Here is a 23170-nt window from a genome sequence, read left to right as displayed (position 1 = left end):
ATCTCTCTTCAGCATCTTTTCAGGGGATTTATTTGCCTAATCTCTTTGGATATTACTATGGCTTGCGCAGCCTTATCAGACCACTGAACCTCCTGTTTTTCGTTCCTATATTTACTGTGAAACGGCGGCAACTTGTACGGTAAACATTCCATCAGTCGGCCTTTGGAACAGAATCATGGGGCAGAACATCGCTTTTCGGCCTGCTTTGGGATGCCTCAGTGATACTCGAGTGCTTGCTTCTAAAACCTCCAATCTCATGCTGTCTGTTGCCTCGTTCGAATCTTCGGCCCACTCCAGGCTCTGGTTCACGGTGGGGTAATGGACTGCACAACTACACTGTTTGCTGATTGCAGTGAGGCGGACCTTATGCAAACATGTTCGCAAGCTCCGTCAAACTGTTCACAACGATGTCGAACTCCTCCGCCTTGTAACCCGCGGTCTGTTCAATTCCAACTCCCGCATCCTCTGTCTCCCGCCTCACATATACAGTTCGAAGCCCGACCTTAGCAGCGCCACGAAGGTCGTGGACGTGTGCGGCAACCATGGCTACTTTATGCGGAGGTAGTTGGAGGTATTGTGCCAAGCCAGAATAGACTTTGGGATTCCTGGGTTGAGCCATGATGTAGCGTGAGGTTGTGGATCCTGTATAAGGGAAGCGAAAGGGCGATATTGAAGAAGAGACATACGGTTTGTAGGAGCTGACTAACTCGGACGAGAAAACAAAGTCCCACGGGAGGTCAGTGTGTTTGGCCATGTCGACAAGAAGCCTCACACTTCCATGCGAACAGGTGCTGATGATGTGTTTCTTCTTGAGGGCGTAGAGACCTTTCGACGAATCAGGCCAGCCTGGAAGAGATACGCGCGATGAATGTTTGTAGGTTTCACCATGAGGTACTGGAGTTATGTATACCCTCTAGACGATGCCATATAAGGTTGAGCTCTGCTCTTTCTTCTGGATCCCACACTTCTGCAAGCAGCTTCCATCGTTCTTCATTCAGGATACTATCAAGGATCTATGGGCCAAAAGCACATCACGAAGACAAAGCACGGTGAGCCATATTTTTCTCGAATTTGATCCATGAAGAAGGTCGTGACAACTCACCTGGCGATTCAGTATATCCACATTCCACGGTCCCTCCGCATCCGGCGCAGAACGACGAAATGTTTCCTTCTTATACCCATCCCTCCACTGCTTTGCAAAATCAGATGCCTCTGTACGAAGATGAATATGTTACATTCCTGGGCGAAACTGAGTGCAGAACACTTACGTCCTTCGGACATCTCGACCTGGTGATTCGTCGCACGTCGATGAATCTCTCGACTAACTGGACCAAGCCAGTCGACGACTGTGCCGAATACATCAAATACGAAGGCTTCGATCTCCCCAGCCAACGGGTTCACATGAGGGGTCATGGATGAGCGTTGTGGGGATGCTTCTGGGTAGCGGTTGGATATGCAGACAATGTGGACACCCGTAGACTCACCGGGAAGACCTTACTATGTTATATAGCGTACAGCCTCAACTCTCATGAGTACTATTTCTAGCATCAAGCTATGATTAGGAACATAGACATATTTGGCCAGTAAACATATCAGATACAAACTTAGAGCTCAAGTGGTGCGCGTGTCAGGGGCTCGGGCTTACGGCCATCCGAAGGTGTACCCGGGCCACTGTGGCCCATGTAAGTTGTGAAGTAGTGACGTCAAAGCCGACTTCCTCTACGCTCATCATGTCCTCGACTGCATGCTCCTTCTTCTTACATCCCTACCACCACCTCCAAACCACCTCACCCTCAATATTGACTTGCTCGTATCAACATGCCTGTACCAAAACAAATAATATCGCAGATCAAACAGCTCATCCCGCCTTTGGATGGATCGCTGCATAAGGGACAGTCGGGTGAGTTCACATGCTTTCTCCGTAGCTATATGTGGAGACTGAAGAGGAGCTTGTCAGGAAGAGTTGGTGTGCTTGGAGGGGCACTAGAGTATGATTCTCAGCTCATATCAAGTTGCCTCATGCCTGGCTAATCAATGATTTCAGCTACACAGGAGCACCTTTCTTCGCCGCCATCTCTGCGTTGCGAGTAGTTCGTACATCTGGCTCTGTATCTCACCTTTGCTAAAATCTAACTAATAAACTAGGGTGTAGATCTTTCGCATGTGATATGCTCACCCACTGCTGCTGGTGCCATCAAATCATATTCCCCTGATCTCATTGTCCACCCAATTCTCCGGGAAGAAGTGTAAGTATGACATATACATGGCCCCAGTCTTATCCAAGCTCATTTCCCCCCTCTCCCTTCTCCGACAACACGCCATGACTTCTAATAATCATGGTAGGTCACCTAAATCTCTACGAGACGAAATGAAGGGCCTCCTCTCGCGCCTACACGTCCTCATCATCGGACCCGGTCTCGGCCGTGAAGAGTACATGCAATCACACGCACGCATGGCTTTCGACGTGGCCAAAGAACAGAATATGTTTGTCGTTCTGGACGCTGACGGTCTATATATGGCCGGCCAAGATTTGAGCATCGTGAAGGGGTACAGTCGGATCGTGCTCACTCCTAACGTCGTCGAATTCAAGCGACTCAGTGAACAAGCCGTGCGTCCCGCCACATACGAGAGCTTTCTGGTTCATTTACCATCGTAATATCTATAGGGTATCGACCCAAACACGAAACCAGAAGAGCGTGCCGGGGCCATCTCAAGGAAGCTAGGTGGAATAACGATACTTCAAAAAGGCGCCAACGACATAATCTGTGCAAATACGTCTTCCAACTCAGCCGTCGGCTCTGAACCCACGGATGAGACCGTCATTGTGGATACACAAGGAGGCATGAAACGCTGTGGCGGTCAGGGAGATATCCTCAGCGGATCTGTCGGTGCACTTTTGGCGTGGAGTAAGTGCTACGAGGATGGTGCGTTTGGGGACAAGAGCGTGCCGGTGTCGAGGATGCCGCTGTTGTCTGCGACGGGGGCCAGTATAATCACAAGAGGGGCGAGCAGGAGGGCGTATGAGATCATGGGAAGGGGCGTGGTGACGCAGGATATGCTGAAAGAGATCGCGGGATCGTTTTCGGAGGCGTTTGGGGCGGAGATGTGGGGTGGAAAGCTGTAGGTGTCGGACTGGCGCAAGACTGACGGATAGGCAAGACATATGTGCGAGGATGGGTTGCATGTGGAGGACAGAAGACGCTGTATTTGTTGTTGTAACACATAGTACCACTTTCTTTCGGCACCCGTGCTTGAGTCGATGATTAGAATTCGGTGTGTTAGTTGTGTTCGGCGGTAATCGTCCTAAGAATCGAACGAAGTAAAGTATCGAGAGATGCAAAGCTTGGGAGTGAGCGAACAGGCCAATGTTCAGGTATCTTCAACTTCGACGGCGCTGCGTGGGCCACAGTGGCCCAACTCACGGACCCCCGTGAGCCCGAGCCCCTGACAAATGCTCTCGTCCTGGAGCACTTTTCGCATCGGGCACGATACCATGACCAAATCTCTCCAGGATTCTCATCATAATGCGGGGGTAGTGTCTTGAGGCCGTGCACTATACAACATGAGGACTTCCTAGTGCGTCTACATTGTCTCCATAACCTCTGCTCAGACCGTCACCCGATCCCGAACTTACTCTCGCCACAACTTACGCTCACCCATGGCTCCAGATGCAAACCCCCTGTCTGGGCAGATCGAAGCCTTCGTATTTGATGTTTTTGGTACGGTAGTGGACTGGCTTGGTCCAGTCAGTCGAGATATTTCTCGACGTGCGGCGAATCACAAAGTCGAGATCTCGGGAGAACGTAAGTGTTATGCACGGTGTCATCGTCAGTTTCGCTCCAGGTCGTAACATCCATACCTTCGTGCAGAGGCATCTGACTTTGCAAAGCATTGGAGGAATGGGTACGAGGAAGAGACACTTCGTCTTTCGGCGCCTGGTGCTGAGGGACCATGGAATGTTGATATACTGCATCGCCAGGTGAGTTTCCGGCCCTCTTCATGGATCGTATCTGAGAATCTGAGGAACAGTATCTTTTGTTTCGTCACGGTTCTTGAATTCACTTATAGATCCTTGAAAGAATCCTGAACGAAGAACGATGGAAGCCACTTGCAGAAGTATGGAGTGCAGAAGAGAGAGCGGAACTCAATCTTACCTGGCATCGTCTAGACGGTATGTATCCCTCTAATCGACTGTGATTGTCCATGGTGAAACTTATGGATCGTTATCACGCACATCATTCTCAGGCTGGCCTGACTCGTCGAAAGGCCTCTACGCCCTCAAGAAGAGATACATCATCAGTACCTGTTCGCATGGAAGTGTGAGGCTACTGGTCGATATGGCCAAACACACCGACCTTCCGTGGGACCTTGTCTTCTCGTCCGAGTTAGTCAGCTCGTATAAACCGTATGCCTCTTCTCCTTCAATGTCATCCTTTCACTTCCCTGATATGCGAACCATGCCGCCACGCCACGCGCCATACCACCACGCTCGATCCAGGAACCCTAAGGTCTATTCTGGCGTGGCACACTACCTCCAGCTACCTCCACAAAAAGTAGCCATGGTTGCTGCACACGTCGATGATCTTCGTGGAGCTGCTGCGGCCGGCCTACGAACGATATACGTGAGACGTGGCACAGAGGACGCGGGCGATGGCATTGAACAGAGAACGGGCTATAAGCCGGGGGAGTTCGACATCGTCGTGGACAGTTTGACAGAACTCGCGGAAATGTTTGTATGAGGCCTAGCTTACTGCAATCAATGAACAATGTAAGTGCATAGAAGGTGCACAATGAATAAAGGACCCACAATACCCGCATCTGACTCCGCTTTCCAAATTAGTCACACCAAGACTCGATGTTTCAAACTATGCATTGAGGGTCTACTTCGCCAAACATACTGTGCATAAAGATCATGTGGGTGCAATACGCGTAGGACTGTAAATGTATGGGTATGCAGACAATGATGGAGGACCAAGATAAACGGAACTAATACTACAGTGTGATGTGGAAAGGCACAGGCCAAAAATGGAGGCAGACAAAGCGAGACATAAGAAGCGAACAATGGTGACCGGACCTCTAGACTTCCTGGGAAGCACCCTCCTTCTTGCCCTTGCCGGACTTGTTGGGCAGGAGTTCTGGGTTGATGAAGGGAACGACACCACCCTGGCTGATGACGACGTCGCCGAGAAGTTTGTTCAACCTACGATACGTGACGAATGAATAAGAATGAGTTAATTGTTGATGCATTGGATGGGACGTACTCTTCGTCGTTACGGATGGCGAGCTGGAGATGACGGGGAACAATACGCTGCTTCTTGTTGTCGCGTGCAGCATTGCCAGCCAGCTCGAGGATCTCAGCAGCGAGGTACTCAAGGACAGCGGCGAGATAGACTAAGCCAATCGTCTTTGTAAGGATGTGATGGATGAGAAGAAAAATCGCAGGCGACGCACCTGGAGCACCGGCACCAACACGCTGTGCGTAATTACCCCGCTTCAACAGACGATGAATACGACCGACGGGGAATTGGAGGCCAGCTTTTGACGAGCGTGACTGGGATTTTGAGTCGCTTCCAACCTTTCCGGAAGACTTGCCACTATATGACCCGATATCAGACTTGATATAGAATGAGGTTATCGAATTCCAATGCGTACGCTTTTCCTTTGCCAGACTACAATAGAACGAGAAGTGTGAGCTGCAGACCACAAAAGAATACAGATATAGCACGCACCATTGTTGTGATAAGTTGATGGAGGAGGTTGGGTGGGTTGGGTGAGCGAAAAGAGGTGCTGAGATGGTGGTAAGAGAGCAAGAGAGTGAGCAACGAGAAAGAGAGGAGCGAGAGCCTTATATATGGGCGGCGGAACGCGCAGACGCGTCTTTCAAGCTCCGAATTGTTGCACGTGACTGACGCGACGTGATCAACGAGCCCGATGTGGCGGCTCTGACATTGGAATGTTCTCACGGGCAGGCACACCAGACGCGTTCATTCAAGACCGAATCCGGGTCAAAGCATGCCTCAAAGCTGCCCGTTGTCGGTCACACTGGCCACTCTATTACTTTGTTTCCCATGGTCACATCTTCCACTATGCTAGATCCTTGGGCGCTTTTGGGCCTGATATAACGAGCTTTGGAAGGAGACGCATGGGTCCGATCGCAACGTGTTTTCTTTCTACGATCTTGCACCGCTAAGACTCGGGGCCCTTCTCCACAACCTATCCGTGAACTTCCTGCACGGTCTTGGTCCTCGCCGTTTTCACTCGGTCTCTGCGCTTCTCTGCACGCTCTCTCCGCTAGCCCGCACATTATGTCGGACCCAGATGGCTCCAACCCGTATCGTCCTCCTGTTGCCCAGAAAATGCACGTAGCCCCGCTTCACCCGACCTCGGACCAAGTAAATTCCATGAGATTATTCTCTTATTATCCACGATATTGACCACGATATATGGGTACTAGGTTCCAGTTCTATATGTTGTACGCTTTTCTCTTATCCCCTGGCAGTTTGAATACACCAGCTGATCTTCCGCCACCCTAGATTGGTGTCTATGCCGTCGTTATATTTGGTCTATGGAATGTTCCAGGAGCTCGCAACCTCATCTACCCTCTCAAATTGTTCGTTATCGGGTGGCATGAAATTTCACATGCAACGATAGTCCGTGTCAACAGTTGACTCCCGAATTCCATTGCCTGACCGTCTCTTTGTCCGACGCTGGCCAGGCGGTTCTGTCCGGCGGGACCATAACCCGAATGTGTATAGACCCCATCCTCGGAGGCTGTACCATGGTCCAAGGGGGACACCCGCCAACTATCCTTTCAGCAGGATACATCGGATCGACTGTCATGGGAGCGGCTTTTGTGTTGGCAGGCTTCGATACATTAGTGGCGAAGGTTATGAGTTTCGTGGCGGGCATTGGCATATTGGCCCCCCTCGTTCTCGTCCGGGATAAATTGTACGTCTACGGGGAAAGATACTGTTATGACGAACGTCTCATATTTTTCTGGTGAAGAACCATCATCCTGACCGTAGTATATGAAGGGCTTCTAATTGGGTTCTGGTTTATCGACCATGGGTACTTTTTTAACGTGCTTTAATCTTGATGACTCGACTCTAATGCTGACGTGTGTTTTAGGCAGGCGCTAAGGTGGTACATGCTTTTCATCGGTATCATGCACATATTCTACGTCGTTTGTGCGCCTTCCTTTTCTTCGTGATCGATGAGTGCACCCTTACTGACCCTGTGTGCCTTCCGCAGGGGACATCGCGGACGACAAGTACTTTCGCAAGCCAAATGACTCGGACGCCACACAATTTAACTTGATGTTTCCTAGTGTACCCTCACATGGTATGGACTCTTGTTATATGTTTCCTGTACGCACTTGCTTATTCGTGGGAAATATCTCTGTGGCGAAGTCTGGGCAATCTTATGGATCCTCTTCGAGATTGGGTTCCTTATAGGGTTTGTCTTGATCGGGATTGCGGCATTCAAGGAGACTCCAGAGCAGATGTCCGCGCGGGCGGGTCAGTTCTTCATCGTCTGCTTCTCTTGCGCTTAAATACTGACTATCATTGACTTCGAATATTGCAGCCACCTTCCTTCCGACATAACGATGTCACTATGGTTCCTCTCATAGTCCATCATCCGACAAACGCACTCGCTTTCGACATTCATTGGACGATCGCTCACAACGTCCTTCGTTTTTGTACATCGCTTTCTCTCAGACCTCGCATCACATCTGCACTGAATATACATCATATACGCTCTCACTCTTACAAATATCCACTGTTGTCCTTGTTTTGTTACCATACGCTTCTTTCCTTGTCACAAATATTGTATAGCATTGACACACTGACACTCGCTCCCATCACGTACTTAATGACCCTTGGCCTTGCATGCAATACACGGATGTTCCACGATCCAGACACCTCGCAAGCTTATTCTTCAACGCGTACGAATGAAATCGCCGCCCGCCTGGCCGTCCATGTCCCACCTTCGCGCCGTAAACACACCCTCTAATCTCAAGTCTCACCGCCACAAATCGCCCCCTCCGCCCTCAATCGCGTCACCGCCTCTCTCACATCCCCCTCTAAATCATGATGCCACACCTTTTCATACATCCCCTCAATATCGTTCTTTATACCCTCAGCAGACGGTCCCGACTCGCCAAAGCCTTCATAAATACGACCAGCGCGGATGCTGCCTTTCAGCACGAAGTTGGCGCGGGGAACGCGGAGGCTGTCGTACGCTTTGAGAACGGCCTGTGGCGTGTTGAGTGAACGAGGCGGCGTTCGATTAGTGATTCGCTCATACGCATGTCGCCTTACGAGGCAAATGAGGTGGAAGTAAGGTCGGGGGGCGACTCACTTCGAGGTTAGAATGGTTAGTCTCTGAATGTGCGAGGAGTTGAGTGAGCACCCAGGTATCCTCTATGCCCTGTCCGACGCCGGCACCTAAATGGGGCAGCATCGCATGCGCCTACCAACATTCACCAATCAGCCAAAATATAATTTCCTGGTAACGCAACGACCATATCAAGAGAATAAGCAGAACTCACCGCATCCCCAACTAATGCCACTCTTCCTTTAACAAAACTCTCCAGCGGCGGGTCTAAAGCAAATATCGACCATTTGCTAGGCTTCTCTATGCACCTTAGCATCTTCAACGCGTCTTCGCTCCATCCGGCATATGCGTCCAGAAGCTCTTGTTGTGGGACGGGGGTCACCCAGGGTGTACCTGGTGGGAGTGTCACGGAGCCGAGAGGGATGGTGTTGTCCGCCACAAAGGCTACGACGTTGAGCTGTGCGTAGCAAGTGATGTGTCAAAGACCGGTCTTGTTGACGGTCAGTCGGAGGACGTACTACGGTGTGCTTCTTAATCGGAAAGGTTACAATATGCTAAAAACAGTGGTTAAATTAGCAAAAAGTCGGAAGGTCCGAGGGTGATGTAAGTTACTTTATTATGGCCAGACCATTCGAGAGAAGCTGGTGACAGTTGAGTCTTTATGTCGAGGCTCTTCAACGTCTCGAGTGGCACCAACCCACGATATGCTACGGTGTTCGTATACACGAGTGATCGAGTGGCTCTCTCTTCGCCAACGACAGTGTGTCGGACGATACTCCTGCGACGCCACACAACGTCAATATATGAGCGCCACATAATTCTCACAGTGAGAGTCGAGGACCACGACGGTGACCATATCTGGGACACCGACTCTCAAAAGTCAGGTACTGACCGGATTCCGTCTGCTCCGATGACGAGGTCAGTCTCGTGTGTTGTGCCGTCTGAGAATCGCAGCATCGAACGGGAGGCATTGGTGGGCGAAGCAGTGACAGAAGTGCATCGTTTCAAGAAATGTGCAGTCGTGAGGTTGGGGTCGAGGAACTTGACCAGAGCTTCGAGGAAGGACGCCCTTCACGGAGTAGGTTATAGTTAAAATAAGTTCCATGCAGGTAAGCGAGATGGCGTGCTGAGAAGAAACTCACCGGTGGACGGCTAATGCGTCGTCATCTTCACGAGCTGGATACTGTCAAGTCGATCAATCAAGACTGAGAGTCAGTCACATGGTGTTTTGGACATACGCATGATGAAAGGCCATCACGGAAGAGAGAGAAGTAGTGTTTTGGAGGTGAAGATACTACAACGCACATGATAAATGAAGTCACAATCTCCCGTTCCATAAATATAGTCGAATGTCTTCATGGTAAGTCCGTCCTCGTCTGATTTCGAAATGACTTCATCGAGCACTCCAAACGCTTTCAAGGCTCGGACAGCATTTGGCCCTGTGAGGCAAGAGAAGACACGACCAGATACGAACGTTAGATATCGTAGAAGGGCTGGACAATAATTCTTGATGTACCGATGGCGACACCCGCTCCGACTTCACCATACTTTGCCTATGAGACGCAAATAGACATAGAGTTCAGGGACTTTACACATTGATACCTTCGAGGCTGGTAAAGATGGCAGAACTGAGATGAAGGGTAGATAAGGAGTAACGTACTGCCGACTCAAATATGTCCACTCTGATGCCAGCTTTGTTCAGGCCAATTGCGCACAGTAACCCGCATATTCCACCCCCAACAATGGCCACAGAGAACTTCTTGCTGTCATCCGCCATCGTGAGGATACGTGCAGCAGGTTGGTGGGTCTTATAGCGGTAGGAGAGAACAACCGAGAGCAGGTGCGAGCCGACAGTAAGAGCCTCTGAAACAGTCCCGTGAGAGTCGGATGACAAGTGAAGGGATCATCGAAGTCAAGTGAGCGAGCCGTTTCGCCCTTATGTGGTCCGGCAAGCACTGTGAAGTAATGAACCAGAGATGATCCGAGACTACATGTAGGGTTGTCGAGGCGGCACAGAGTAGTAGAATTTACATAAGGATAATCATGCCAGCGGTCTGAGGAGGACTAGCTCGCAGAGCAGGTTTGATACTGTGTAGCCGCGAGACCTGTTGGACGGGTAATAGAGCGTTTGATTGCATACAACTCGGGCTCGATAAGACATGGTGTAGAGACAACGTATGCGTATTCTGCACCCCAAGGCGAACGACTTAGTTATGTAAGTAAGGGAGAGGAAGAAAGAATCGCCCTCGGGCGTGCCCGTAGAAACAGCGGCGCAGCTTTCCACGTTTTGCGGAATATCGAGAGCAAACAGGAGCAGGTCCTCTTGTTATCGAACTACGACTATGTCGACACTCCTAGCATCCTTAGTATGTTCTGTCCCGCTGAGTTATTCCTGGTCTCTGTTGCACGCCCTTTTTTCAGCACAGTTCGCAGAATAATCTCACGACAGCCGCGGGTCCAGTTCGCGAGTGTCATCAACCTCCCATAGCGCTCGGTTTTCCGAATGCGTTCTCATATATTCCGGCAGGCATGCTTACTACGGTCACAGCATTAACCGCGGTGCAAGGTGAGCGTGGTGTCTTCAGGGAGAAGGAACACTGAATATCGAGCTGCTTTGGATTAGAAAGAGGCAAAGACGCTGCCACGAGGCCCCAGCGAGGCGAGATGATGCAAAGAGGACCGGCTTGCGGCGGGGACATGTCCTATTACAGGACCTTGTGGCCCGTTTGATCCTCCATTCGACCTTGCGCGCCTAATGTTGGAGCACGGAAGGCCGGCCAGCACCGCCGTCGACGTCGTCGCACGGCGTTACCTCGCCGTACATTCACTTGCCTCTGATCATCATCTTGCCCGTCGTCCGACATGTCCTATACGACGAGGACACCGTCCAACAAGTCCTACGCCCCTCAACAGCAATACGCTCCTCTTCGTCAAGCCAGTCTAAGCAGACGACAGGCCCCCACACCACCTGCCCCACGGGGAAGACAGGCACCAAATCCTGCGCCTTCGAATGGTTCTGCGAATGTTTCCGCAGGACGACAAGCTCTGACAGCTGGAGTGGCTACTGGTGCTGTTGGTGCAGGATATGGCCCCTATGCAGTACGTTGCGATTCTTTTCAACAGTATTACTTGTCTATAACCTGGATGGTCTTGCAGCATAGAGGAGTGGCGAAGGATCCGAGTGCGTTCGCAGGCTCGCGTTTCAGCAACGAGCACTCAGAAAGCAACTCTCTCATCAAGGAGACCAGTCAGGATGCTCCTCCAGCCAATACCCAGACTGTTCCTGCCTTCATGTGGGACAACGCCGACCCAGATTTGGACGACGCCCTACACAACCCGGATCCCATTAGAGATGCAGCCTTGGATCGTTCTTTTGACGTCTTCTCTGGTCGAGGATGGGCAAACGCTTCCGCCCTCTTCATCCTAATTGCTGGCCTCATCACTCTGTTTGCTGGATATCCCATCATCGCTTTCTATGGCAAGGCACCACAATCCGATCTCGGTGCTTCAAATATCGGCGGTACGAACAGCACCGGCCAAGTATCTGCGTTCAGCAATATGCCTACCCTGATCGACAAAGATACCGACTCTTCCGTATATACCAAGACTGGTACCGACGGAAAGACCTACAACCTCGTCTTCAGCGATGAATTCGAGACCGACGGAAGGACGTTTTGGCCTGGCGACGATCCATTCTGGGAAGCCGTGGACCTCTATTATTGGTACGTCACCCGACACCACAATTCCCTCATAGCATTTCTCACCGAGACTGCGCGCGCTTAGGCCCACGAACGATATCGAGTGGTTCGACCCTGGGGTGAGCTCGCTTTATTTTGAGCGTGATACGTGTCTTACGGTGGGCTCAGCAAATTACGACAAAAGACGGAAAACTCGTCATTACGATGGTGGAAAAGAATAACCATAACTTGAATTTCCAGAGCGGTAGGCTAGCCCCTATGATCCCAGAACTTCCGGGCCTGACTTATGCGGTTTTGTAGGTATGCTCCAGTCTTGGAACAAGCTCTGCTTCACGACAGGGATCATCGAAGTGTCTGTAAGCTTGCCGGGTAGCCCCGAGGCTCCCGGTTTCTGGCCAGGTGCGCGCTGTGAAAATGATTCACATATCTGTTCGCTTACCTTTCTCATATCCAGGTGTTTGGACAATGGGCAATCTGGTGAGATTCACTAGCTCATAATATTCCTTCGGGTCTTAATGCAATATCGATGCTCAGGGACGAGCTGGTTATGGCGCTACGACAGAAGGGACTTGGCCTTATAGCTACGATTCCTGCGATGTTGGAACCTTCCCAAACCAGACGAACCCAGACGGTACTACCCCGCAAGCAGCACTCACTGGTTCTCCAGAAGGTGGTGAACTGTCCTTCCTTCCCGGCCAACGTCTGTCCGCCTGCACCTGCCCAGGCTCCGATCATCCTGGACCGAAGGTCAGCAATGGTCGCAACGTCCCCGAAATCGATATCCTCGAAGCCCAGGTCGACGTCTCTGTGTTCCGAGGCCAAGCTTCTCAGTCCTATCAGACAGCTCCGTTCAACTTCCAATATGACTTCGATAACTCGTCTTCGTCCTCTCCAATATACGACGAGTCGATCACGCAATTCAATTCGTACAAGGGCGGCCAGTTCCAGCAGGCACTGAGTGCGGTGACGTACATCGATGCGAGTTTCTACAACGACAATGCGTACTCCCCTTATTCGTTCGAGTGGTGGAGTAACCCGAGTCAGAGGGATGAGGGCTACATCACTTGGAGTGTCAATGACCAGAAGACATGGACGGTAACGGCAGCCTCGTTGGCTGGAGACACGGAGACCGAGATCTCATCGAGGATCATTCCGGAAGAGCCGATGGTAAGTTTCTCTTGGCCCTTGCTGTACATCCACTAACCATCGATCATCTCATGCAGTCCATCATCCTCAACTTTGGCATGGCGCGTACGTGCCCTTCATCTCTCGAGTGCCCTCCAGGGCGAATTAATAATGTGTCTGTCTTGTATTCTAGCTGGTTTCCAGGAACAGGACTTCCAGCATCTCCAATTCCCGAGCGAAATGCGCATAGACTACGTCCGTATTTACCAACGTGACGACGTGAAGGATGGCCTTGGCTGCGATCCCTCCTCTCACCCGACTAGTGATTATATCACCGAGTTCGTTCTTTCTATCTCTATTTTTATTGAGTATCTGTTGCTTATCGATTTCTTTCAGCCATGCGAATGCGTACAGCAACCCAAACTTGACGACATGGGCTCAAGCCGGATATGACTTCCCTCGAAACTCCAAGTACGACGGATGCTAGATCATATTCCTTCCTCCCACAATTGCTACCACGATACGATACTATACGATTTTGATTCGCTGCTCCATTTGACCCTCATATCCATGGACGATATTCCATCATTGATCGCTGTACTGCACGAACGCTGCCCTTCGTTTACACTCCGTCGTTCTTTGCTCTGTGTTACCGTTACCCTATGCTCTACCGTTGTGTTTTGCTTGCTTACTGGTCCGTCGCGCCTTTGATTCGCGAAATCTTGTCTTGTCTTGTCTGACTGTGCTACCGATACACTTTGTACGACCGCGACGTACGCCCTCTGTTTCACTGCCCGAACTCCCACTTCCTCCTACCCGCCCTGCACTGCGCTATGTTATCCCTACGAGACCGGATGTCTTTCTACTATCTTATTTCCTGTACCCTTTCACCTAAACATACCTCTTCTTACCCTCAACTTAACCTCGTACGTGTGGATAGTTCGCGGTGTCGTCGTGATTAGCGCTAGCGTTGGTGGAATCGGACTCGGTTCTTCAAAGAATTTTTATAGGTTACGCATATCTGTTTTTGGACATCGATTCGATGAAATCTGTTGTCTTGTGGATTCGATATGACCATGCGACGGCCGTTACAGCCGTTCCGGTAAATAATGAGAATCGGGTTTTTTTTCGACGCGCGACGAGAAAGGAAACGCAACCGAAATCCCAAACCGTATGACGCATTCCGCGCTGTGAGGACCGCGGCCAGCGCTTCTTGTCTGAGAGTTATGGTGCGAAGCACTTAGTCACCGCATATAATATTCAACCGCCAAATTTGTGCCCGGGAGGTCGAAATTTCAGTTTATTGAAAGAAAATTCCTGGAGCACATTAAAAAAACCCGGGACTCTCATAAATAATAAACAATTCTATTAAATATTAATTGTTTGGCGGGAGAAATTGAAACCCGCCAAATCTAGTGGGTGGGAACTTTGAAAGTCCCTCAGTTTTAATTATTTTGGAAATCTGTCTTGGGGATCTCTTCCTTTCATCACAAGAGGTGTGCGGAATTGCAATCGGGCACACTGCTCGGCGTTCGCTTAGCTCTCGGCTAAGAGGTGGGTAGGGGGGAGTGTTGCACCCGGGGTCCTCTCATAAGATTAGATAATGACGATGTCCTGTGGCGGAAACTGGCAAGTACTGTGGCTCGGACGCCAGTCGACCTTCAAAGAGCGTCCCATGAGTCTGTGACGGATAGAAAGTTGATAATATCGGTAGAGCAAGTATTAAGAATGATGTGTACACCCAAGAGGATCGAGAGTCAGTGGTATTACGGCCGGTTCCTTTTTGATAGGCCTCTCCGGATTTGCGTGCCACCCGGCGGAGTCCGAATCTACTGGTCGTGCGTTCCGCTCTAGAAATATTTATACAAGATTTTCATATCCTTTCTTATACGCTTCTACACTTAACATGAAAGCTCAACCATATTTATCTCACTGATATACTTTTCTGGCCAAAAAAAAGTAGCGGTAACTTATAAACTTGTGCTAGTAGATGCGAACTTTGCGCGAACTTCGAATGGTGGCATGGCTGGAAGGCGCCACCGAGCCCGCCAGCAGCGTACGTTTTGAGTACCAGGCTGGTGCTCGACCAATCCAGAAGTCAATTTATTTCAATGATGTCCAAGTATAAATAACGTTGAGCTCAATACATAACAGTTTAAGTCTGCAGGAACTTGAACTGGCTGACATCATGGGGCCAGTCTAAGTGCAGGACGGCCGTGGTGAGACTCAGTGAGGAAGGCGTGTTGTTTTCGGACTCCACTTGGTGGCACACAAATCCCAAGGTGCCTACCGAAAAGCGACTGGCTGCAATACAATGACATGAGTGAGAATCTGTGAGAATCAGCTCTTTGAACGTCGACTAGAGTCCGAGCCACAATACTTGCCAGTTTCCGCCACAGGACATCGTCATTATCTAATCATTTCATGAGAGGACCCCGGGTGCAACACTCCCCCCTACCCACCTCTTAGCCGAGAGCTAAGCGAACGCCGAGCAGTGTGCCCGATTGCAATTCCGCACGCCTCTTGTTTCATCAAAAGGAGCATTTTGGCAAGACAGATAAGTCTTAGAGGCGAATTTGACCCTCCTGTGACCGGGTCTTCCCGGTGTTCGACTTATGCGGTGAGTAAGTGCTTCGCACCATAGGGGGCGATTCCGCGCGCCTGAAAGAGAAGTTGGGATTCTCATTATTTTCAGGAACGGCTGTAATGTCGCATAATAATACACAAATATTGTACTATCTGGTAGGAAGACCGGTGGCGCACCATGCCGGCGGCGTGGGAGATTCCCGGAACACGTTCCGAAGTTGAACGTTTATGATTTCCCTTTTCAGAATCCGGAGTCATACAACCGCGGCGGTGAACTCGGCTCGCTAGTTCTCTGTGCTACGCTTGGACGATCAATCTGCTCGTAGTCCACCCTCGGAAAAGGACGCTTTTTCAACTTGCAGCGGCTCGAAGGCTCAGGCGCCTTCCACAAGCTCTTGAGCATCCGTTGTCACGAGTCCGTCCATGGTCCATCGGCATCGTTCTGGCCCCGGTCTCCCGCCGATGAGGAGTTCTTCGCGCACGGGCGTGCTTCCTAGCTGCAAAGTCTGCGCAGAGGAGGTGAGATTCATGCTACGTTTTCGCATTTGTTTTATGACCTGTGAAACTATAGTAATCGTGTTCTCGTGGGATTAGATCTCATAGACTCGAAGATCGGAAGCGTCCTACCATTGGCAGTCCGAGCGCTATTTGTCGACGCAAGTCCGTCTCAATTCCACCAATAGTGACACGGACGTCCATCGACGAAGTCTTTACAACCCAGGAGCTGCACGGGAGGCTCATTAAAACTCGGAGTAGCTCGACGTCTGTGTAGCGGACCTGGTTTACGCACCACCGTTTCCATGCTTTGATCATAGACTGCCTTCTCGATACGAGCTCTTTGGGTCATATTACTTGTTAGAGACATTTTAATGGTAGTTGTATTGACAGGGCGTCTTACAGCTGCGGATTCAGTTGTTGTTGAATACAGCTGTCCCGCTGGAAACTTTCTTGAAGATTTAACTACGGCATGCTTAGGTAGACTTTCCGATTGGGCCTCGCCACAAGGATTATATCGGAAGGTGCGTCACACGTGAAGCGCATAGCATATTGGGAATCTGCCGTGTTTCACTGATAACGCCCGGAGTACACGCCCCTCGCGCGGTCTGACTATCTCCGATCTGTCCACAACAAGCACCCACAACTGTATACGTGCACCCCAGCTCCTCTATCAATCTCACACCCTCGCCTCATCTCAATCAACCTCACTATTGCCTTTACACCTTTCATTCTAACACCCACAACTGCGCATAATATTCTCTCCCTACAGCACCGTTCATGAAGTTTGTTTTATCTTACCATCTGTTCCCCTACGCTCCCTCCAGTATGCTCTGCTTCGTCACCAGTCACCCCCATGCTCAGTAAGACCTCCATAAGAATCCATACGGAAAATACAGTGATCATAGATTCCTCCCTCTTTGGGAGGGGCGAAAGAAGTCGGATGGTCTAATGTCATCAAAACATCCTCGCATCAGTTGGCACGGCCTCGGACGTCAATATCTACGACCATGTTGTCCAGTTGGTATACAGCTCCAGCCTGCAGTTGTTATACAGCTCCATCGTCCAGTTGTTTTACAACTACTATGCCGGGTGCGTCTATCAGTATTTCAGAGCAAATCGCTCGACCAGATCGTCAGTCCTGACTGCCCTTCCTCCCCATTGCCCAAGGCTACCCACCAGAGGCTTGGGTGCTCGAAGTCCTATCCTTTCACCAGCCCTCATTTTCCACTCTCAAAGATCATGGACATCATTGCGACGCCCCCTGGCTGCATTGCTTCCTCATTCACGAAGATTGATAAACTCCTCTTCCGCCTCTGCCAGAATCCCAACTTCGAAGATATAGCAGCCAACGGCACCATGCTCGTTCAAGAACTCCAAGGGGCCTACGAAAATCAGACGAGGCAGAAGACTTCCCTACCTATTCCGCTATGGTTCTGGGTCCAAACACCTCAAGGGTTCCAGCAGGGCATCGACGTCGAGGACGACCCCTTCGACATCCAAGTGCCTTACCTTTACCAGGGCGATCTCCGGCCTGAGATACCCTTTGAGACAAAGGCGAACTTCAGACTACACATTGCTGTATGTGTTCCCGTTCTGATACGTGACGACGGTATCCGACTCATTGCTCATGCTGTATTGACAGCCCAAGCACTGTGCCGTACACTCGCCTCAAATTGGGATCAAGAGCCACGGGAATCTCATCACCACAGCCGCCATAGCCAAGAAGATTGCTAGGGAGGTTATAAACTACTTCTCGGTATGTTCGACCTTTTCTTCCTGTCTTTCTAGCAGTGCTAAGTAGCAGAGCAGGAGCCGAGCCGTTCCGTTCCCGATGGGATGGGCGGTGAAATAATCCCTCGCCGTCTTCGACTCGTTGGTTTGACGTGGGTCTCTGACGGCGCGATGATGGCCATGCTGCAGATTGTGATGTAGGCCCGGGGCAGGAACTCGTTGTATGTCTCCTCCTGGTCCGACATTCCGCTCTAAATTTCGCCGTTCGGTGCGGGTCACAATTCGATTCAACTAACTGTATCATCATGGTTTATCCAGGTGGTCTATCTTTGTTGGAAAGTTCCGTTAGTTTGCAACGGTTTGATCGGCGATGGGCCCCCTGTCCAAGTCTGTCCTTCCCAAGCCCCATGTTTCCGTATGACACCGGTTCTAGTTATTAGGTATTCTCGAAGGTTGATATTCTGCCCGATGCGCTCGTCTCTGCACCTCTAAACCAGCATACGTAGTTGGTCGATTGTCTTCATTCTCTCTCTCTGCTCTGCTCTTAACATGATATGCGTTTGCTCTCCAATTTGCTATAACAACGATTTTACCTGTTCGCTCTCTGAATTACGGTTTCGAAGTATTTTGATCGTCGATATCACTTTTGCAGGCGAGACTTATACTATGATCCCAGGTCCTTCGTCGGATGCACCAACTTGAACATGGTTGACTTTCCGCCACGGCTTTGTGACCAGTGTGGCGTGGGAAGGAAACATTTTTTTCGTACTCAATTTGTTGAACAACACCAGGTAACTGATATCGGAAATCAGACAAACGGGCGGCGATGATCCTGCTAGACACTCTAGTACTAAGCTGAGACATCGTAAAAACGTACTATACACGGGTCGTTGACGGCTCGTGAACCTGGCGGCGCCTTGTAAGCATCGCAAAAGGTCTTCGAGGTCGGCACCCCATCTCATTCGCTCGACACTTGAGGGCCAATGTGCCACTGACCATTGCCTGACCATGGTAGATGTTCCAGCGCACTTGTGTCGAGACATTTGTTCTTCTATGAACCTTGTATAGAAGAACAAATGTCTCGATAAAAGTTACCATCAGGCTGCGTCCATCCAGTTGACCCCGAAGCCGACAAGCGCCGTAGCTCGGCGGCGAGGGGCCCGTGAGGCCTTCATGGAGGTTGTGACAACTCTGACAACATGAACTCTGCCCGTTTGCTCTGCAATGCACGGGCACCCGCTAGTGCGAATTATAAGATGAAAGATGTGCGATGATGGTTAGCGTTCAAACAGTCTCAGGCCTGATGTGGCGCGCGCCATATTGGCGGCGTCGGATCCGGAAGCTCGGTGGACTCCGGAAAGGGCGCTTGCGATTCGGAGGAAGGTATACATCCACAATATCTACCGCGGTCCGCGACGAGCTCTGCTGCCCTGCTTTCACTGTTGCTCTGTCTCTGGCGACACCCTGGGGTCAATCCGTTCTGCACTGGATGTAGAGATGGATCGTCGTCACAGGATCTCACGCTAGTCCGCTCAAATTCCCAAAGTTCCTACTTGTGTGATCTGCTGTAGAGCATTACGTTCGAGGTTTCCCAAAGCAACTTCTTGGCACTGCGCTTGCAGGGAATGTCTGGCTGCTCTCGGATCAAGTCCTTCTTCGAATGGCTTCCTGACATGGTCGATGCGATTCAAGCGCAGCGCAGAGCAATGTAGCGAGAAACCGCAAGCCAAGTGCTTCCCACTGCCGCGGAGTGTTCGCTTACTGCATTCCGAATTCGACATGAAAGTCGCATTGCTCGGAAGACCGATGATCGCTTGGGTCTACGTTCAGCTACGAAAGAAGACGGTAAACCTTGTTTTGACGGCTCTTGGGTTCTCGATTCTTCGTAACCAGCATATGCATTTTATTCTCACTATTTGGCGCCTGGGACTCGAAGGTGTTGCGATCAACGTTGAAGGCACCGAGCGTTCACGTTATCAAGAACTCGGGCATTGCCCGTAGCAAGCTAGAAGCTGATATGTGGCATTCTTTTCAGCTGTGCGATAAGTATAGTCCGCAAGGCCGGTCCAGAACGGAGTATTGTCTCTGGAGAGCGAAATGTGCTCTTGCGCTACGAACCGCGATCAAGCTATGGTCCCATCGGGCTTGTACGGCAGTTGAGCCCTCCTATTTCACGGTGGTTAATCTCGAGTCTGTCAGCTGCGACGAGGTCAATGTTCTGCTTTGACTTCTGTCGGGGCGCGATGTTTATCAGGGCTGTGGTAAGTCATTAAAAAATTCCGGGGTTATCTTAGGACTGACAGCCTTCTTTGTCGGCCTCATCCTTGCGCCGGATGTGAACACGAGTCGCGTTGGCGGTCGTGTTGAAGCAGTATGTGTATGCAAGTCGTAAGCAGCCGGAATGTGTTGCTCCGTCGAGACATACCATTCACGCGGGTCCGTCTCCTTTTTGTTATACTGCTCCGGAGTACCGCCCCCACATCTCTACATACAGACATGCTTCCCTGACCTCTAGCACCCAGCGATAATCATCGGCCTTGCTTCGTGATACGTCTGCGCCTGCTTTTCCTATTGTTATATTGGCTGGATAAGTTGCACCCATTAAGCGCACAGCTGTTGGAAAGCGTGCATGCCGCGCGATTCTCATGTGGGTGGTGCGGCGGGAAGTCAGGTGAGGACGGGCACGTCTGCCGGGTCGGCTCCTCAGAAAATTTCCTCCATTCCAGCCACTATAACTCTGAGGAAGGCTCAGCACTCCCGGAAGACGCTTAGTGTACGGGGTCTGCGTTGGAATATGATATTCGAGCCACACCCTGGCGTGTCTACGTGGCCGCTGCCTTCCTGGACATGGTGCTTAGGGCCGCCTGGACTCACTCCCACTGCGTTGTGGCAATCTATCCCGCTTCCAAAACGATGGTATTACTCCGTCAACCATCGCTATCCAACGTCCTTGATCTTATCCGGATAGTGGCCATGCGACAGTCAAGGCCCGGAGGTCACCCCATCCGTCAGATTATCCTAGAGACACATCAGTACCGCCGCCGTATGCTTGCTTTCATTCATTCACGATCTCAACTAATAATACACACCCTACAGCTCAAAGACATTTCATATCTTCGCAGAGGGGCTTACTCGATTCAAAACTTCACCATCGGACATTAGATTCGCCTTCAGAACTGCTAGTTGACCTACCATACCCATTTTCAAGTTGCGTCAAATCTCATCAGATCGCGATCTAAAGACGTGAAGTGGATATTTGGGACTTAGGGGTGCCAATGCGATGCGGCAAGGTAAGAGAATCGACTTTTCAAATCCTCGTCCTTCAACGTAGTTCGTCTCATACATTCAATGCGTACTCAAACATGCTGCGCACCCCCAGCTGTATTGAACGAGGCCTGCGCGATGTCAGATGTGGACGAAACGTACCCGTTGTATAAAGGAAGGAGCCTCCAGGAAGTAATCCTTTGCCTCTATCTCAAGACACTCGCAAGATCCGCGCCTTCGACATCATCAGCACATCCAAATTCATTGTCAGCAACTCTCGACCCACATCTATGCCCTTGCCCTCCCAGCCGATCGTTCCTCCTCGAAGGATAATTCAGGAGGTACGGCATTCTAGTTCAACATACTTTAGTGACACCCCCTGACTTGTTCATCGAGATCAGGACAACCCCTCTCCCTATATGTTCGCTATATGGGACTCGGTTGACGCCAGTCAAGCAGCCTCTCTGTACGAACGCTTGGAGCGGACCGTAGGTGACTTCAGGGACGCACCTACCGCCTTCAGAATGTTGCGCCAAATTCTTTGGGTTGCATACCAAGGGACCGCAAGAGAGGACCATGGTACTCTCCCAGGACCGCCGATACGGTTTTATAGAGACGTTGGGTCGGGAGTGGCCCTGCTCGGCATACTCATCGACGACGCTGTCGCTGGACGGTTTTCACTGCCCGAAGGACACAACATCTTGGAGCCATTGGGCAGTTCGTCGACCTGTGTCTTGCACATATGGGTACGACATTTCTCTCTGAATCTGGACAACGTAGGACATCGCCGCTGACTAGTCTCACATAGCCGGTTGGCCAATCAACAGCACACTCAACGAGTCAGATTCCGCTTCAAAGGGGTGTCGGAATGAGGAGGAGAGCTGTCACAACGGCAGAGTTGATACAGGTTATTGCTAGGCGTGTGTACGACTACTTCAGAGTGCGTTAACAGTATGCTCTCATTCCTGGTATCTCCTGGACCAGGTACTAACGTCCACATAGTACCACGAGGTTATCGTGCGCGGTAGAGGAAGAATCACCACGAACCGCCTTTGTCTCGTTGGCCTTACTTGGATATCCCAGGGCGCAGTCATTCCCATTTTGCAGATTGACGATAGGATTTAATGGTACTGGTTGGACGCGAGAGCCAGCCTGCGAATAAACTTCGGAGGTGAGTGCACATACTTACATGATCGGGGTCAGAACACCTCGAGTAACCATACATTCTCTGAACCTTGGGCAGCTCATCCTCTAGACCATCCAGAAACATGCGGATGAACAAAACACCCGTTCCGTTAGAATCCCAGCCTGCATGAAGGATGTTACCGTCAATCCTGTTGTTCCTCCGCCCCGCGGACCACGCTCATAGAGCTGTATATTGACTGTATCATCCGACCTGCTTTGATTTTTGAGGTGTCCATTAGAAAAAGTCCCCTCTATTTCCTGCTGAACTTTTACCGAAGTCCTTTGATACGTGTATTATGCGCTCAGATATAAGTGTTACTGTTGGTCTTATGCGCGCCACAATTGTGCAGCCAGTGGCGTGGGAGTTTGCATTTTTTTTCGACACTCGCATGTTCAAGTCAAGTTCAAGTTGAACGACGGTCATCCGGAGCAGCGACCCCGACATGGCTTGAATAGCCACTACTCGCCTCCGCGTCGTGATCAAAAACGCCCACTTCGGAAGTCAAACATACAAGAGGCGATGATTCTTCTAAACAGCCCTCCCTACCTAACTTGGTTCGTCGAAACGTATTCCCGGTGACTCGGAAGGCGTGCTGGTCTCGTAGGCATTGAAGGCATTACAACTACTAGTACTAGTACGCAAGAGTATTACGACAGCCCTACAGCTGCGGTGAAGAAGGAAACCTAGTTAAAACCCGCACCCTGGGGAAGTTGCGCTTCCGGCTTCACTCGGTGCCGTCTCTCCG

General features: G+C 50.7%; 9 protein-coding genes across 9 annotated transcripts; 5 read left to right on the top strand and 4 right to left on the bottom strand.

Moving 5' to 3' along the window:
* Positions 1–364: 364 nt before the first annotated feature.
* STEHIDRAFT_57854 (HAD-like protein) lies at positions 365–1413 on the bottom strand (the record flags this gene model as incomplete). Its single annotated transcript, XM_007303953.1, has 5 exons — positions 365–605; positions 687–846; positions 911–1013; positions 1103–1212; positions 1269–1413. 5 exons carry the CDS (start codon positions 1411–1413, stop codon positions 365–367), a joined length of 759 nt encoding a protein of 252 aa, XP_007304015.1.
* Positions 1414–1766: 353 nt separating this feature from the next.
* Positions 1767–3242, top strand: STEHIDRAFT_121607 (Ribokinase-like protein). The gene is made up of 6 exons (XM_007304323.1): positions 1767–1900; positions 1958–1988; positions 2045–2090; positions 2146–2246; positions 2344–2608; positions 2666–3242. Exons 1-6 carry the CDS (start codon positions 1819–1821, stop codon positions 3122–3124), a joined length of 984 nt encoding a protein of 327 aa, XP_007304385.1. The 5' UTR covers positions 1767–1818; the 3' UTR covers positions 3125–3242.
* Positions 3243–3658: 416 nt separating this feature from the next.
* Positions 3659–4739, top strand: STEHIDRAFT_157052 (HAD-like protein; the record flags this gene model as incomplete). Its single annotated transcript, XM_007304322.1, has 4 exons — positions 3659–3803; positions 3870–3979; positions 4069–4171; positions 4246–4739. 4 exons carry the CDS (start codon positions 3659–3661, stop codon positions 4737–4739), a joined length of 852 nt encoding a protein of 283 aa, XP_007304384.1.
* A 337-nt stretch (positions 4740–5076) lies between these two features.
* STEHIDRAFT_157051 (histone-fold-containing protein) lies at positions 5077–5988 on the bottom strand (the record flags this gene model as incomplete). Its single annotated transcript, XM_007304321.1, has 6 exons — positions 5077–5200; positions 5262–5391; positions 5452–5594; positions 5653–5669; positions 5730–5787; positions 5948–5988. The coding sequence occupies 6 exons, from the start codon at positions 5986–5988 to the stop codon at positions 5077–5079; spliced, it is 513 nt and encodes a 170-aa protein (XP_007304383.1).
* A 466-nt stretch (positions 5989–6454) lies between these two features.
* On the bottom strand, positions 6455–10125 carry STEHIDRAFT_79346 (FAD/NAD-P-binding domain-containing protein). The gene is made up of 17 exons (XM_007303992.1): positions 9998–10125; positions 9854–9890; positions 9643–9776; positions 9480–9520; positions 9230–9406; positions 8950–9115; positions 8856–8891; positions 8552–8794; positions 8362–8472; positions 7585–8255; positions 7410–7517; positions 7252–7341; positions 7129–7187; positions 7006–7068; positions 6716–6948; positions 6534–6650; positions 6455–6472 (listed from the first exon to the last, which is right to left on the bottom strand). The coding sequence occupies exons 1-10, from the start codon at positions 10112–10114 to the stop codon at positions 8016–8018; spliced, it is 1302 nt and encodes a 433-aa protein (XP_007304054.1). The 5' UTR covers positions 10115–10125; the 3' UTR covers positions 6455–6472; positions 6534–6650; positions 6716–6948; positions 7006–7068; positions 7129–7187; positions 7252–7341; positions 7410–7517; positions 7585–8015.
* A 1503-nt stretch (positions 10126–11628) lies between these two features.
* STEHIDRAFT_57133 (glycoside hydrolase family 16 protein) lies at positions 11629–13647 on the top strand (the record flags this gene model as incomplete). The annotated part of the gene is made up of 9 exons (XM_007303891.1): positions 11629–12059; positions 12121–12154; positions 12204–12279; positions 12336–12434; positions 12490–12512; positions 12570–13202; positions 13259–13286; positions 13354–13498; positions 13557–13647. The coding sequence occupies 9 exons, from the start codon at positions 11629–11631 to the stop codon at positions 13645–13647; spliced, it is 1560 nt and encodes a 519-aa protein (XP_007303953.1).
* A 2473-nt stretch (positions 13648–16120) lies between these two features.
* On the bottom strand, positions 16121–16611 carry STEHIDRAFT_111184 (uncharacterized protein; the record flags this gene model as incomplete). Its single annotated transcript, XM_007304320.1, has 3 exons — positions 16121–16303; positions 16374–16454; positions 16537–16611. The coding sequence occupies 3 exons, from the start codon at positions 16609–16611 to the stop codon at positions 16121–16123; spliced, it is 339 nt and encodes a 112-aa protein (XP_007304382.1).
* Positions 16612–17483: 872 nt separating this feature from the next.
* STEHIDRAFT_157047 (uncharacterized protein) lies at positions 17484–18176 on the top strand (the record flags this gene model as incomplete). The annotated part of the gene is made up of 3 exons (XM_007304319.1): positions 17484–17822; positions 17887–18000; positions 18054–18176. 3 exons carry the CDS (start codon positions 17484–17486, stop codon positions 18174–18176), a joined length of 576 nt encoding a protein of 191 aa, XP_007304381.1.
* A 3244-nt stretch (positions 18177–21420) lies between these two features.
* On the top strand, positions 21421–22663 carry STEHIDRAFT_168667 (uncharacterized protein). Its single transcript, XM_007304318.1, has 5 exons — positions 21421–21580; positions 21641–21985; positions 22048–22179; positions 22242–22410; positions 22483–22663. The coding sequence occupies exons 1-4, from the start codon at positions 21530–21532 to the stop codon at positions 22362–22364; spliced, it is 651 nt and encodes a 216-aa protein (XP_007304380.1). The 5' UTR covers positions 21421–21529; the 3' UTR covers positions 22365–22410; positions 22483–22663.
* Positions 22664–23170: the final 507 nt, after the last annotated feature.

This window comes from Stereum hirsutum (assembly GCF_000264905.1).
Source record: "Stereum hirsutum FP-91666 SS1 unplaced genomic scaffold STEHIscaffold_7, whole genome shotgun sequence".
NCBI lineage: Eukaryota > Fungi > Basidiomycota > Agaricomycetes > Russulales > Stereaceae > Stereum > Stereum hirsutum.
This window is presented reverse-complemented; position numbering and strand designations above follow the sequence as displayed.

Excerpts from the sequence above, each read along its gene's own strand:
- STEHIDRAFT_168667 (XM_007304318.1), top strand. The coding sequence starts at position 21,530 with ATGCCCTTGCCCTCCCAGCCGATCGTTCCTCCTCGAAGGATAATTCAG. Across the intron at positions 21,986-22,047 it reads CCTGTGTCTTGCACATATGG|CCGGTTGGCCAATCAACAGC; the intron begins GTACGACATTTC and ends AGTCTCACATAG. Across the intron at positions 22,180-22,241 it reads GTGTGTACGACTACTTCAGA|TACCACGAGGTTATCGTGCG; the intron begins GTGCGTTAACAG and ends ACGTCCACATAG.
- STEHIDRAFT_121607 (XM_007304323.1), top strand. The coding sequence starts at position 1,819 with ATGCCTGTACCAAAACAAATAATATCGCAGATCAAACAGCTCATCCCG. Across the intron at positions 1,901-1,957 it reads GCTGCATAAGGGACAGTCGG|GAAGAGTTGGTGTGCTTGGA; the intron begins GTGAGTTCACAT and ends GGAGCTTGTCAG. Across the intron at positions 2,247-2,343 it reads CCAATTCTCCGGGAAGAAGT|GTCACCTAAATCTCTACGAG; the intron begins GTAAGTATGACA and ends TAATCATGGTAG.
- STEHIDRAFT_79346 (XM_007303992.1), bottom strand. The coding sequence starts at position 10,114 with ATGGCGGATGACAGCAAGAAGTTCTCTGTGGCCATTGTTGGGGGTGGA. Across the intron at positions 9,777-9,853 it reads CGGAGCGGGTGTCGCCATCG|GGCCAAATGCTGTCCGAGCC; the intron begins GTACATCAAGAA and ends CTTGCCTCACAG. Across the intron at positions 8,473-8,551 it reads TGGCATTAGTTGGGGATGCG|GCGCATGCGATGCTGCCCCA; the intron begins GTGAGTTCTGCT and ends GAATGTTGGTAG.